General features: G+C 55.6%; 1 protein-coding gene across 1 annotated transcript in view; it reads right to left on the reverse strand.

Annotated features, from left to right (window-relative positions):
- PLXNA1 (plexin A1) overlaps positions 1-15,348 on the reverse strand; it is a gene marked incomplete at its 5' end in the record, with an annotated part of 99,402 nt that overhangs the window by 38,909 nt on the left and 45,145 nt on the right. The window contains 2 exons of the mRNA XM_080350644.1: positions 3,631-3,831; positions 8,965-9,079. Coding sequence (XP_080206770.1) covers positions 3,631-3,831; positions 8,965-9,079 — 316 coding nt within the window. The remainder of the gene's footprint in view (positions 1-3,630; positions 3,832-8,964; positions 9,080-15,348) is intronic.

Raw genomic sequence — 15,348 nt, forward strand, 5'->3', positions numbered from 1 at the left:
ACCCACAGCCACCCACCTCCCCTTGGGGTGAGGGATTCAGCTCCCCAAGAAGGTGCCTTCAGGGAGCCACACTCCCAGGGGACAGAGCCACAGCAGCGAGGGGGCTCCCCAAGTCTGGGGGCAGATGCACTTGGAGATGCTTCTGCAAGCGCCATGCCAACTAGCCAAGGCACTAGCCCGTCCCAGCCCAGACAAGGCAGAGTGGCCCCTGGGCTATCGCAACCCCCCTGGCCACGGGGCAGCCACCCCACTGCAGCCACAACCTGCACAACCGCGAGGATGGTGATGGGGGGGCAGCCCCTCTGCCAGCAAACCCACACATCCAAATTTCCCTCGCACCCCCCCTCCCTCCCACACGCGCCATCCCCCTGGGCTGCATTTCTGGAGGAGCGCTTGGGCTGCAGCTGTGTCCTATTTTTCTGTAGTTGATGACCTCAACTCCTTCCCCGCGCTACGGGGACGGCAGTAATGTACATCGCGTCTCGCCAGGGCTCAACTGCAATTCATCATTATTTTATCTGCTGGAATTTAATTGGATCCTATCAAACTCTCCTGATACTCCCTTTTCACTTTAAACACTGCTGCAGGAAAGATAAATGTAGGCACTGCTAGGACGGAGAGCGCGGCTTTGTTGGCGAACGGTGCTGGGGTTGTGGGCTCCAATCCCGCTTCCCTCTCCATGGCTGGTTAATTAGAGATACACATAGTGGAGGTGTGCGGCGCTCAGAACAGGGCATGTGTGTATGATTTATGTTCCTCTATAAATACACCCTAGGCCTAGTAAAATACCGTCATCCACATAACGGCACAACTTGACGGTAACGCTTGGCCTCTGATTCTGGATCTCCTTTTAATATAAATCTCTTCCTGTCCTCCCCCGCTATACGCAAGCTACTTCGCCCGGATTCCTCCTGCTCAAAATTCGTCAGGGCATAAGTGAGAACCAGAGACACCGAGAAGACATCAGAGCAACACCCGGGCCCCACCGCAGCACAAAAATACCCAGAAAATGTAAATCTACCAGGTCTGCCTTCCCAGCATCTGCGCCTGGGGTTGGGCATCACAGCCTCAGCATTTGCGTTGGGTACCACTCGTGTGCCCATCCCGCCACCCCAGCTCTGCACCCACATCGCTCTGGCACAAGGATAAGCTGCTCACGGACAAACATCCCAACTGTTGGACAAACATCCCGACTTGAGCTTGGCCAGAGGGCAGTGACCTCCAGAGCCGCAGCCAAAAGGGGTGGGCATGAGGGGCTGCCCATGGTGGGGGGATCAGCAAGGACAGAGTCAAAAGGGAGCCAAGGAGGTGACACAGCTGCTCCTCGCCACACGGGGCTTTGGTTAAAAGGGAAGGGAAATAATTGAGGCGTGAGGCTTAATTTAAAGTGCTGAGATGACAAACTCAGTGCTCATGGAAAGAAGATCAGGGGTTCTTCCTATTTTTACATTTAAAGGGAAAGAGCAGCTCTGGGGCTATTTCACATTAAGAGGAACATTCTGGGGAGAAAAAGTCAAATCCTTGCCAGCGAGAAACACCTGCAGCCATGTTGCCAAAGCCAGCACTAAATCAAATGAAGTCCAGTTGTTACAAGCAGCATTGCAGATTCAGGACTGTGGTACAACAGCAAAACCATTAATATTTTGCAGCAATCAGAAGCACGAGTCCCATCGAGGGATGGCAGATAAGAAAGAATGGCCCAAGGTAGAGATACTTGGGAAATGTAAGTTGGGCGTTACCTGCACACATTAAGACAGGTGACCATTCCCCCACCCACCACTGCAAGCAGCAAGCCTGGAAATGTCTGACTCCAGAAGGTTTAAAGTAACCGATTAACAGAAAGAAAAAGTTTACCGGCAAAGAATTTCATAATTAGGCTTTTCTTTTTGCTTCTTTACAAAACATGTGGAAAAACCTTTAGGATTGCTTTCCTTTTGAACAGCAAAAAGAAACCAAAGTGAGGAAAAAGGGGTTTTCTGCTTCTGTTTTTTTGTCCTGGGATGTGTAGGGAACACTAGGTCTGGTCTCCCTTGAGTTTGCTGAAGATCTATTGGGTGTCTCGAATAATGTTTATAGCTGACACTCAAACCTTAATGAATGGACTGCTGAATATTTAACCAAGATGTCCTTTCTTCAAAGCACTAACAAGCCATTGGAGTTTGACAAGCACTAAAACTAAATAAAAGACAAAGAGTTTTAAGCGCCTTGACTTATTATCCCTTCCATTTACCCGTGATTCAGGAAAACATCCCTAATTCCGCAGAGTAATTAACCTCTTGTTTAGATCCCACTGAACTCCTGCATAGTGTGCTGAAATGCCTTCCCGAGGAGAGGACATCCATCCCTCAGTCCCTGCCGGGGAGGGATGGCATCCTTGCCCTATTTCTCCACTCACCATTGTCCTCCACACCAAGCAAGACCCAAAATCCTAACCCAAAAAATGAATCGTGATGGAAGAACCATGTGGGTCACCGGTGGGTGACGGCACACGAGCCTGAAGTGCGATCAGCCAGCCAGATGGACTGCAAAAAAAGACACGGAGGAGACAAGCGTCGCAGAAGTGTGAATCTGAATCCCCACACCATAAAGCAGCCTGGCTAAATGCCCTCAACCGTTAAAGCAGGCGAGCAGACCCTGAAAGCACGACAGCTTTTTACAAGCCAAAACTCTCTTCTTCCATCTGCAAAGCCACCCTGAGCCTGAAAGCCACGTCTCCTGCCTGAGACCACGGCCCCGCGGAGCTGCTGCCGCCCGCTCCTGCACCCACACAGCCCAAAACACCTCCCACGCGATCTACAGCCAATTTGCTTTGCTTTCCGGGCATCCCTGGCAATTTTCAGGTCAAACATCCACCACTGTCAGCCCAGGAGAAGACATCGGTCACCTCAGCTCTGTGTGTGGACCGTACAGGGGGCAGACGCACCTCGAGCTGTCCCATCTGTCCGGAGAGGAGCTGCAAAGGCCGCGCAGCTCGTGACACTGGTGCTGATACCGGCGAGTCAACCACTTCCCTGGGCAGCCTGTTCCAACGCCTGACAACCCTTTCCACGAAGAAATTGTTCCTAATATCCAATCTAATACACCAGCAAGGCCGGGATGGAGGGCAGGCAGGGGGATGAGGCAGCTGTGGGTGGGAGCTGGGGACAGAGAGGGGCTGCAGGGGACGGAGAGGACATGCTGGCAGGCATGGCTGCACAGGGGAGTGTGTGCAGGGGGACATGGAGAAGGTGTCAGCTCCATCCTGCTTGTGAACGGGGGTGTCCTGGTTCGGTGTCAGGGGGAAGCAAGAGCAGGCGAGGGGAGGGGGAGACAAAGCTACGACATGTCCGGGCCAGCTGGCTCCAGCCCAAGCAACTTTCTTCAGCTTTCCAAAGCCAATTTCCTTGGAAGCGCTCCTAAAGCCTGGCGGCTCCCCTTGGGGGCTCTGGCGTTGATCCTATCTGGAACAACCCCAAGCATCTGGGGGGAGCAACAGAGAGTCCATCCCACACCCCACGAGCACCAGAAACCCCCGTTACTTGCCCACGGGAGAGCAAACCCGGCCACGCAACGAGCCGGGATGGTCCTGGCACAGGGCAGAAACGAGCAGCTCGCTAATGAAGCCCGCGGCGAGGCTCACCGCGCACTCACCGAGGTGTTCTGGCACTGGATGCTGGTGCTGTTGAAGCGCAGGGCAGTGACGCGAGTGGTGCCGCCGGGGATGTGGAAGATGCACTCGTAGTTGCGCTGGCCCGACTGCGGCTGCGGCAGGTTCTTGGCCGTCAGGGTGATGGGCTTCACCACACCAACGGGGATGTAGATCTGAGTGGAGGGCAGGATCTGGGGACAGTCCTGTAAGGGGAACAAGGGGCAATCGATGAGCAGGGAACACCATGCAGTCTTCCCCAGCACCCCCATGGTCCCTCACTTGGTTGACTGGCTGCAACAATACCACCCTGAGCACATGCTTGAGTAAATCCTTATGAGCAGCCAACCCCAAACCTATGACCAAAGCCCTCGAGACAGAAAAGGAGAGCACTGAGGAATCCAGTGGCATCGCTGTGGGGTGTTTTCAACAGCTCGGGTTGATCCAGGTGGGAGATGGGGAGAGGATTCAGCTATGGGACTCACAATCTGGCACTGAGACCACAGCAAATGTTGGGGCAAAAATGAGATGGGCTTTAATGTCATCATTGCAGTCAGCAGGTTTCAGAGCTAATGCCCACTGGGCTGTGCGTTATCAGGCTACCCTCTCAGCCCTCTTTACAGCCTCCATCCCCCTTCCTTCACAAGTGGACAGAAAAGCCTTTTCTCCCTTTGACACTGCAACATGCTTTCCGCAGCGTGGCAGAGAATCTGATCTGCAGCGAATTTCGCTGCTGCTGCTTCTAGCAGTGAATCAGTGTCACCCCAACCAGCCCGGCTGCAGGCTGCCCAGAAGCCAGAGCCTCTGGCCAGGGGATGCTGGTGTGTTCAAGGTGGGGAGGAAGGCAAAAGCGAGGGGCTCAGCACCCCCACACGCTCCCTGGGGAAGGAGCCATCGACTTTTAATAGCCACAGGCTCCCAGCTGCTCTGGGGAAGCCAGTGAGCCTTGTGTGCAAAGCACAAGGGAGCACGAGGGAGCAAAAATAAATGAGCTCAGGCAGCAAAACAGCTCCACGTCCCCTGGTGGGTGCCACTTTGGCAACAACAGCCTGATGCAATCCCATGCCGGCTTTGCCGAACCGGGAGGAGGTCTCGCACCTACGACAGAGAGTCCTGGAAGTGTCGGCTTGAAATAACGTCAAGGGGGAATAAAGTGTGCCGAAATGAGCTGCTCCAAAAACAGAAAGGGCAGCAGCTGCCCTGCTGCTCTCACAGGGCTGCCGATGGCCATGGCATGGTGGCAGCTCTCACCCCAAGGCCACCAGTAGCCCCGTGTGACCAACGCTGGCCAGCTGCCTCCTGCCACCCCGCAGCGAACCGGGCTGGACCCTGCACAGCACCGGGCTTTATCTCAGTTGGTAGGATCAATCCAGCTTTCAAATGATGCAGAGAAATGAAAAAGAAATCACTTCATTTAGCAAATATTGACAGAAAATGCTAACTTGTTTTACTCTTTAAGCTTCCCATTCTTCACAAGCCTGCATTCCCCAGGCACATGCCTTCCCTACAGGGCACACAGACACTTGGTGAGGATCAGGTCCCAGCTCGCTCCCCAACACCTTCACCTCCTTATTTTCCCTAATTATCGCTGCTGACCCAGTGGGGTGGTGGGTAAGTCCGTGCCACCCCAGCTGGGCTCACCACGGATGCTCAGGAAGCGCGGGGAGGACACGTGTTCCCCTCCCCGCACAGGCAGCTCGTTTTGCTGACTCGCCATTTGAGCCGATTCCCCCCGTGCAACGTCACATGCTCCGCATCTGCCGGCAGAAGTGTGTCATCCAGCAAAAATGTCAGTCTGCGCCCAAACAGGATGCACCTGGTGCTGGTGGGCGCCCGGGGTGCCCGGAGGGGTGGGGGCACTGGGACAACTCATTTCCCCTACGAGCAATTCCAACCCGCTGACAAAACTCGCCCCAGCATTGCCCATCCCTCGGGAACGCTCTGCACAGTCTCCAGAGCTCCCCGTCCTGCCAAGAACAGCCCGCCCAGCAGAGCCCCGGCTCCCAGGAGCAGAGAGCTACAAAGGGACAGGACGAGCAGAAAGGCAAGACCTCGACACATACATTCCCAAACATCGCACAACTCTGATTTTCTCCATTAAAACCATTTTTTTAGTTCAATGAGAACATAACGGGGGTGTCCAGGTTTGCTTGGAGAGGTAAGAGCTTTAGAGTCACAGAATCACAGATTGGTTGGGGTTGAAGGGACCTCTGCAGATCATCCAGTCCAACCCACCTGCTCACGCAGGGTCACCAGAGCAGATCACACAGGGTCACATCCAGGTGGGTTTGAATGTCTCCAGAGAAGGAGACTCCACACCCGCTCTGGGCAGCCTGGGCCAGGCTCTTGCACCTCAAAGTAAAGAAGTTTCTCTTCAAGTTTAGACAGAACGTCCTGTGCTTCAGTCTGTCCCTGTTGCTGCTCACCCTGACATTGGGCACCACTGAATAAAGTCTGGTCCGTCCTCTCGACACCCACCCTTGAGATATTTATCAGCATTTATAAGATCCCCTCTCAGCTTCTCTTCTCCATCTGAACAGCCCCAGCTCTCTCAGTCTCTCCTCATAAGAAAGATGCTCCACACTCCATCATCTTTGTAGCCCACCATTGGACTCTCCCCTTTCCTAGCCCTGTACCCTGTACCAAGCCACAGAGGAGAGTGATATCCAGAGCTAAGGCTTCAAAGCCATCGCCGGCAGCGGGCAGGGACATCCTTCCTGCTGCCGCCGTTCCCAGGCACATTTATGTGAATGGTGCCCACACCCCATTCCTTCCTTTCCACCCTCAGAAATCCAGGTGAACAGCCCTGGCATGCCCAGGGCAGAGTGCTGTGGGTCACTCTTTGTGTTTGCCTACAAAACAGCCACCTTTCCACCCAGGAAACTGTGGTGAACCACCCATGGGAAGCAGCAGAGACAGAGTTCAGTGCTACTGTCAACCCCTCCCTGCCTCCCCTGACCAGTGCCCACCATGCTCCAGCCAGACCAAATCCTGTTCAAAATAACCCTCCCAGTTAGACATCTTCCCACAGAGAGGATGGGGCTGTACATCTACCATTACCATGGTGGATGCCCCATCCCTGGAGACACCCCAGGCCAGGCTGGACAAGGCTCTGAGCAACCAGAGCTGGGTCAGGATGTCCCTGCTCATGGCAGGGGTGGCACTGGATAAGCTTTGAAGGTCCTTCCAACCCAAACTATTCTATGAACTTGTCCAGTGGAGCCACAGGCCTGCACTGAGTCCCCCCACCCACCACACCACGCTGCTGGGGACCAGCATGGCCAGGGATGGGGATGGGATGTCTCATCCCAGCGCGGACACGCAGCCCACAGCAGCAGCTGCTCTGGGGGTGTCTCGCCATGCCTGCCAGGAACTGCCGAGGCCACAGCAATGTGCAAACAGGCTGAGCCAGGAGCTCCAAACCTCAAACCAGGCACTGCTCCAGGTCCCAGGGTGGCCAAAAGCTCTGCTGGGGGACAGCCTGCCCGTGCTCGGGGGTGACACGAGCTCCCAAGCAGCTGCACACATCCCAAAAACAACATCCCTGGGGGGTACAGCCAGATGCTTTTGGGTTCACATGGCAGGGGACTGGGAAGAGCCCAGCAGCCTCCCCGTGCCCTCAGCGAGGGGAATGGACAGACAAGCGCCATTGGGCTCCAGCGGTCTGGACATCACGTGTGGCGTTCGCAGAAGCAATGCCAGGTCTGGCAGGAAGTGTGACCTCCAGAGCAGGCTGCGGGGACGCCTGGGACAGGCCAGTCCCTCACCGGATTTCTTCAGGGCACAGGCTGGGAGAAAACAGCTTTTTCTGCTCTTCTCACATTCCCGAATCCCCCACTTGTGGCTGCTGGGTTGGGCTCATTCTGGCCCAGGACAGACAGGCACAAGCACCCATGAGCACAGTGGAAAAGCCCAGATGTTCCCCCACAGACACAGCAGCTCCCCTGGGAGAGGCAGCAGGACCAGGTGCTCCAGCTTTGCACAGGGGTGTGGGGGGTCAAGCCAAGGGAGCAGAGAAGCCGTGCAGGGCTCAGCCCCAGCACAGGGGAAGATGCTCCTCCAACCATCCCATCCCTGGCACAAAAACAAGGATGCTGCTGGTGGCTGGACAACGGTTGAATAATGGCCCAGTTCACCCATTCTCTCCCAGGAGAGAGCTCTTCAAGTGATGAGAGAGACAGAGGGAGAGGAAGGGGAAAAAACCATAATTGTGGCATCACAGCTGCAGAGGGATTCATCTGACTCCACATATGCTCCCAGCCCAGTATGGAAGCAGGGGGACATGGTGAGGACAACACCCCTGATCTAGAAAGGCATCCACAAGCCTAAAGGTTCTCACTGGGGACAAGGGCAGACCTCAGAAGACACGAATTACAAGGGATGGAGATTCATTCAGAGATGCTGCTGCTCCCGAGTGGGGAGATGCAGAGGCAGGCTGCAGAGACATCTCGGTTGCTTGCCTTCACACATGGTCTGTGAAGCAGGGACAAGACTTTCTTGTTCACCTCTGCTCTTGGGGACCAGTCCCGGCCTGGGAGGCTGCTGGGACACGAGCTCTGCCAGAGCTCAGAGACTGAATTATATCTGAGATGAGCTGGGCAAACGTTTTCTCCAGGACAACATCCATCTGAGCTGGTCCCGTGAGAACAGCTTACAGCTTTGCTCCCAGCACCAGCCATCAGGCAGCAGGACCTTTCCACCTGCACAGGCAACTGGACATCCAGGTAAGTTCAACTAGAGCCCCCTTGCAGGACAGGGACAGAGGAGAAACTCTCCCAAAACCTTCCCTTCAGGACCCAAATCAGCATTTACTGTAGAGCCAGCAGTTCCTGGCCAGACCTCCAGACCCAACCCAAGCAGCCATCACAGGCTGGGGACGCTGGGACCTCCTGCCAGTGACAGGTTTCCCCGGTGGGTGTCACAGATGCTGCACAGGATGAACCCCCGCAAAAGAACATGTTTCTTAGCAAAGCATTTGAGCCGAAGAAGGCGTGAGGTGCAGCACAACAGTTTGTTTTACCGATTTCAACCTTCCCCTCTCTGAAAACAAGTTGTTCTGCAATGACACTTCAAGCTTGCTCCCTTCAGAAACATCAAAGGGAAATGCTTTAGCATCTCTGCCTTTATTTTTCCTTTCATTCAGCCTAAAGTGCACTTGGCTATGCCTGACTTCCCAAGCAGCATCTCCCCATCAGCACACGGTCACAGCAGCACCTGCCAGGCAGCCCCAGCGCGCTGGCAAGGCGGTGGGCTTCCCTCTTCTAAACCCTTCCCTGTAGCACAAGAGGACCATGACAGGACCAGGACAGGAGAAGGGAGCTGGCTCAGCACCGCCTTACCTCAGAGAGCTTGACGCGTCCCTCCAGGAAGGAGCAGTCGGCAGCGTTCTGCGTGCAGATGTGGCGGTACTTGCACCAGTGGCAGGGGAAGGAGCCGTTGACACAGGACAGGCAGCTGCGGGGAGAGAGAAGTGGCCGCGTTAGGGCAACGGTGAGGCTGGGTCCAGGGGTGCACTGCTGGGGATGCTCCAGCAGAACAGAATCCATCGGTGACCCCGTATCTCTGGGTGGGAAGGACCCCCCATGCATGGGGTGAGGGCTGTGTGCTGGCAGGCTGGGAGGGGAGGTTCTGGAGAAGCTCCAGGGAGACCTTATTGTACCTTTCAGTGCTTAAAAGGGGCCGATAAGAAAGATGGGGACAGACTTTCAGCAGGGCCTGTTGCAATAGGACAAGGGGTGACGGTTTTAAACTAAAGGAGGGAGATTCAGGCTGGACATGAGGAAGGAATTGTTGGCCCTGAGGGTGGTGAGAGCCTGGCCCAGGTTGGCCAGAGAGGTGGTGGATGAACCATCCCTGGAGACATCCCAGGCCAGGCTGGACGGGGCTCTGAGCAACCTGAGCTGGTGAAGATGTCTCTGCTCATGGCAGGGGGGGCACTGGGGGAGCTGGGAACACAAACTGTTCTATGATTCAATGCCTGCACAACCCAGACTCTCGGGCTCTGCCCATGGCAGGGTGAGGCGGAACGGCGTTTCCAGCACGGCGGGTTTTGTGCTGCAGCAGCCACATTCCCTCCTCCGCTTGGCAAACTGACCCCGCTTCTGCGCGGGGGCCGAGCTCCAGACTTTGGGAGCTTTATTTGGGTTTGCTGAAAGGCAATTTTAGCAAGAGGCGGCAGAACAAGGGCTCTGCACCACGGGGGAACCGTGGAGAAAGGGCCAGATTAATGCAGGCTCATTGAGAGGAAAATTATAACTGGCAAAAGGTTGGGTCAGATTAACATTTCGGGACTGTAGCGCCTTTCAGCCGCTCACAATAGGTTGTGTGTGACCCCCTCCCTTGGCCCCCCTCATCCTCAGCCCTTCGTGGCCGCGCGTGCGTGTGCTGCCCCCCAACCCTCCATCCTCTCCCAGCCTCTTCTTCGGGTTCTTTGTGCGGTGGGATCACGCGTGTCCCCCTCTCCCCTCCTGGGGGATACATTCTGGCACCCAGGAGCCCCATGCTCTGCTCTGCATCCCTCTTACCAAAAAAAAACCCCGGCTTCAGGGAAATGTTGCCTCTTCCCACATAGGAGGGGACATACAGAGTCCCCTCCTCATGCAACCATCCACACGAGTGGTACCCCAACAGCCTGTGCCCTTGCTAACCCCCACAAAAGCACACCCCCCTCCCAGCATCAAGAGGCACCCCTGTTTGCAAGCACAGGGGATCTGTGGAGCCCCACAGACAGCAGATGGAAGGGGATGAGCCCTCCCTGTCACACTGTCCTGGGACAGCAGCGAGGTCCCATGCTGATGCAGCGAACCTTCACTGAGCAGGTCTGCGCCAGGCTGGTCCCGAGGAGGACACGAAAGAGCTGCTGAGGCATAAGCTCAAAGGCAAGAAAAATAATCAGCCTGGCTTAAAAAAAAATTAGCAGCACTGTTTTTCTCCCTAGAAGGCTCATACCTGCTCTCACATATCTGAGCATGAACAGGATCAGGCCCAAAGCAATTATATTTAAATAAAGGCAGGATCTTCCCCTGAACACGGCTATGGCAGGAGGCAGGCAGCCCAGCCCAGCCTGACCCCGCTCCTAAATCACAGCTGCCTCGCTGCCTCTACCCCCCAGGAAACGACAGGGCAAACAGAGCAGCATCATCATGCAAGGCGACAGAAAGAAAACCTTCCTAGAGAGGGAGATCCTCGGGTGGCAGAGCCTGGCACGCCAAATTCTGTGCCCTCCAGCAGACTTGTCACTTTGGAGGTGTGGGGACAAGGAGCCGCAGTGGCAGGCAGGGAGGTTGCAGGCAGGGAGGGTGCAAACACACACCCTGAACTTCCCAGGACCACCACTGCCCGCCCTGGGGTTCCACACACCGTTACATACACAGCAAGAGCTTCCCAAACCCATGTGCACACACTAAGGAAATATTTAATTAAGCTGCTTGCAAAGAGGGCTGGAAGTCATTTCCATGTTTCGCTCACATTTTCACTTCCAAATGAACAGCCCTTTTAGCTTTACCCACAAATATGTTAATTGAGATGCTCCTTATGCAAATCTATGCAATTTTATTTCAGCTGCAGAGATTCGACTTAAAAGCAGAGCTGTAGCCTCCTATCTCTGGTTGCTTTGATGGAGGGAGGTGCACAGGGTGAGGGGGAGCGGGGGACACAAACAAAGCAAAAGGAAGGCTCCTGCCCTCCCGATAAGGGCTCCGGCAGGCAAATCCAAGATGTGGAAGGAAAAGGAAAAGCATGGGTTAATCCTCATGGAAGTAGAGCAACCACAGAGAGATCACTTAAAAGAGGAGCTGGTACAAGCAGTCGCAATACACATCGGAGCATAAACCACCAACCTCCCACGAAATTGCCCCTCCGCAAAGGAGAGATTCTCCAGCCATCAGGTCTTTCAGTGTCTACAAAAAGACTCTCCAGTTCCCTCTCTACCACCTTGTGAGGTACCTCAAACCAGCGGGGTGAAGCATCCAGTGCAGTCCTGGACATCCCGGTCCCTGGAGCTGCAGCTCTTCAAGGCCAAAGCCAAATCTTGGCTATTTCAGGACCCTTCTCATCTGAGAGTCTCCTTTGCCATCTAACTACTGCAATTCCCAGCTGGTCTCTTGGTCTCCACTTGCCAAAGGACCTAAAGCACCTCAGGTTATCCTTCACATACACCCCGAGGTGCAGGGATCCCCCCTCCTACTTCAGCCCTCCCAGCTGCTTTGAACTGAACCGAGCCATTTCTAAAGCCTCATCCACAGCGATGGTTTTCACACTCTCCCTTTTGCCGAGGTTCTCCATCTGCTGTAAGGACATCAAATGCTGCCATACAAGCACTTCACTACCACACATCTTGCTCCATCACATCTACATTGCATTTCGAGTCTGCCTGGGTCAGCATCCCCGAGCTGGCCAAAGACTGTAAAGCAGCAAGCAAGTCAGCACCTGGGCACTGAGAACACAGTGAAACCCCATTTCCAGCCTCAGCATGTCCGTTTGATCCCCCGACCCCTTGCAAGGCCGCCCAAAACCCAGGGCAGGAGCCGAGGCAGGGCTCCCCATGCGGGGCCGTATCCACGGTGTGTCCGTGTGTCGCTGCTGTCTGTTCCCGGCACAGCAGCAGGTTGCTCGGCAGCATGATGCCATCTGTGCCGTCTCTCTCCTTCCCACGGTCAGGCACTCTTCCCTCATCACTTCTTGCCTAAAGAGGCTTTCATCACTCCTGATAATTAGAAAGAGGTTCTCCTTCATGTGTTGAAATCCCACCCCCCCTTCCCCGAAGCGTGCCGGGGGTGCAAGAAGCCCAACCAGGCAGAAAACCGATGCTGGGGGTGCAGCGCAGACATGGACCCACAGCTTGGTCCCCATCTGTCTCCATTCCAGCCCTGCCAGGGCCCAGGTGGAGCTGAAACCCAGGCTGGGTAAAGGAAAGGAGGTCAGACCCACCAGTGGTGCCCCCTGTTTGCCTCCTCATGGATGAGGAGCCGCACCAGCCTCAGCGCTGCATTTCAGGATCGCTCTGTGCAAAGTGTTCCGTCCCAAAACAAGCCCAGGCTCGCTACCAGCCCCCAACATACCCCAGAAAGAGCAGGCAGCCCTGCCCACCTCCCAGTGACCAGGGGCAAAGCCAGAGTCCCCCCTGCAGCCTTCCCGCTTGCCCCCAACTCACTACACAGCTGGGTCAAGTCTGCCCGATGCTGCTCCTCTCCGCTTCCCAAACCGATCCCAAACTTGCTGAGGCCATGGAGGGAAACACCTGAGGTGGCTGCAGGAAAGTAGCGGTGCAGAGAGGGCGGCGGGAGGGTCACCTTGGAGCTGGGCACATCTCCAGGGTGGGTGCAGGGCCACGAGCATCACTGCAGGATGAGCCCAGAGGTGAGGGTGGTTTTGGGTGTGCTGGATGCACAGGCAGCTCTGGCTACAACGGTGAAGTCACAGCTGTCTCTACACCTGATCCCAAGCTAAACTGCAGCTGATGGGAAGCACAGGAAGGCAGCAGCGCTGGATCTGGACTCCTCGCTCCCTCTCCCCTCTCACAGTCCCAGCCCCAGGGGCACCACATGCCCCAAGGGACCCAGAGCTCCCCCAGAGCAGGGAAAGCAGAAAATAAAACCAGTATCCACAGGGCTGTGATAAGCTTGAGCAGAAAATATGAGAGGGACAGGAGCACTGCACACATGTGCGCACACACACACACGTTCACACACTGGGGCTATTTCCATGGAGCAGCCGCGTTCCTGGAAGAAGGACACAGAGCGAAGGGCAGGAAGGAGGGACGGGGACAAGTTCAATGGCACCCAGAGCAGAGGAGGTTCATTGAGAAGGGAAATGATAAACATAGTGCTGATGGAAACAGCATCCGTGCATGCACAGCACGCCGCGCCTGCAAGCCCCCCGGCTGCTCCTCAGACTCCTCTTGGCAGGAGGATCCATCCCCTGCAAATCCCCAGCTCCGGCACAGCCTGCATCTGGAGCAGCAGCTGTCGGGGATGAGGGGATGAACTGTGGTGCTTTGGGCTTTATATCCATCTCTGCCCCAGGGATGGGGTGGGAAAATGCTGAACAGCAGCAGGAAGAGGCAGCCAGTGCCCCCACCAGCCCCTTCCCAATCAAAGCCATGAGAGCTGTGGGGTGAGAGATCCGTCCCCCTCCCTCCCTGCCCATCTCAAGCAATTGCATTTCTGTCCTTCCTTTCAGCCCAGCTCGATGCTTTTCCATCCCTGCTGGTTTTTGCCAAGGATGCTACTCCCAGGGTAGCGGCTGGGTGCACTGGCTCAATGCAGGGTGGTCCAGGGCACCCACCAGCACGCTGGTTGGAGGCTGCAGAATCAGGCCCTGGTTTTTAAGATGGGCAAAAGCATGTAATTCTCTTGAAACACCTTCAGCCGTCTCCACTCCCTGAAAGCCAACACCAGGCTGCACCAGCCCTCCTCCTTCACAACAAACATGACATAAACCAGGTTATCCCACGTGGTCTCCAGGGCCATCCTATGGGATTTTCCACCTGCCCCAGCCCAGGAGTACGCAGGGATCTGTCACCGCCTCGCAGCTCAGCTGTGCTAACTCAGATACACTCACTCAACTGCTTGCAGCCATCTGTTCGTGCCTTCGAACAGAAAGCATCTGTAAACATCTGGAAACGAGCAGCACTGGGTGTGCGGCAGCCCAGACGCACGGGCAGCACCGGGCACGGCCAGACGGAAAGGCTGCAGCAAGGAGCTCAGTGATACAAGGGCTGGAACCGTCTCACCTTGTCCCACAGGTGCCACCAGCCCTGCTCCCAGCCCCTGGGGCCATGCATTAAACTCCCATTTACCTAATGGAGGCTTAGAGGGAAAGCCTGACTGGTGGGACAGGGTGACAGCAGATTCACATCCCTCTGGCCAGGAGGAGCCAGAGCCACTTGGCACATGTGCCCCTCGCTCCAGCCCCCTGCTGCTGATGGGACCCGGGTGTCACAGCCGTCACTGCAGTGAGGCACAACGAAGCCCATAGCTTCAGGACCACCTCCCGGATAGAATCACAGAATCATTTTTGGGAAGAGATACTCAAGATCCTCAAGTCCAACTATTAACCCAACACTGGGTCACGTCCCTAAGAACCTCATCTACACGTCTTTCGAACTCCTCCAGGGACAGTGACTCCACCACTGCCCTGAGCAGCCTGTTCCAATGCCTGACAACCCGTTTTGTGAAAAACGTTTTCCTAATATCCTATCTAAAGATAGAAGAGACAGCGCAGGCATGTGACAGCACCGGTCTCCTGCCTGCTCAGCTCCCCCCTCAGCATCAGAGACCCACTGATCTGCGATGTGCCCCCTCTCCCAAAATCCAAACTGTAACAGGAGTTACGGACCATTTTCCAGAGGAGAAATCCAGAAAGCAAACTGGGAAATAGTGGGAAGAAATACGTCTTGGTGTCTTTGCGGGAGGATTCCCCGCTCGCCCACCTCGCCGGCAAGCGCGGGCTCTGCCGGAGGCAGGCAGGGAGCCCGGCGTTACGTCTTTATCTTGAAAGGGGACTCATTTCCCCACAAATGCTTTGAAGAGGGAGTTTAACGCTGACAAAGGCGACCTCAACATCTGTCCGCGCACGCGCTGGACATGGGCTGATTCATTAGATGATCAAAGGCGCCGTGCAGCTTTAAAAGCCTGCGCTTGATCGGTGCCCCATAGGGAATCCCCCAGGGGAACCCACTCGGTCCCTGCTGTGGGGTTTTCCACCCCATCCTCCACCACAGG

This window comes from Nesoenas mayeri (assembly GCF_963082525.1).
Source record: "Nesoenas mayeri genome assembly, chromosome: 10".
NCBI classification, from domain to species: domain Eukaryota; kingdom Metazoa; phylum Chordata; class Aves; order Columbiformes; family Columbidae; genus Nesoenas; species Nesoenas mayeri.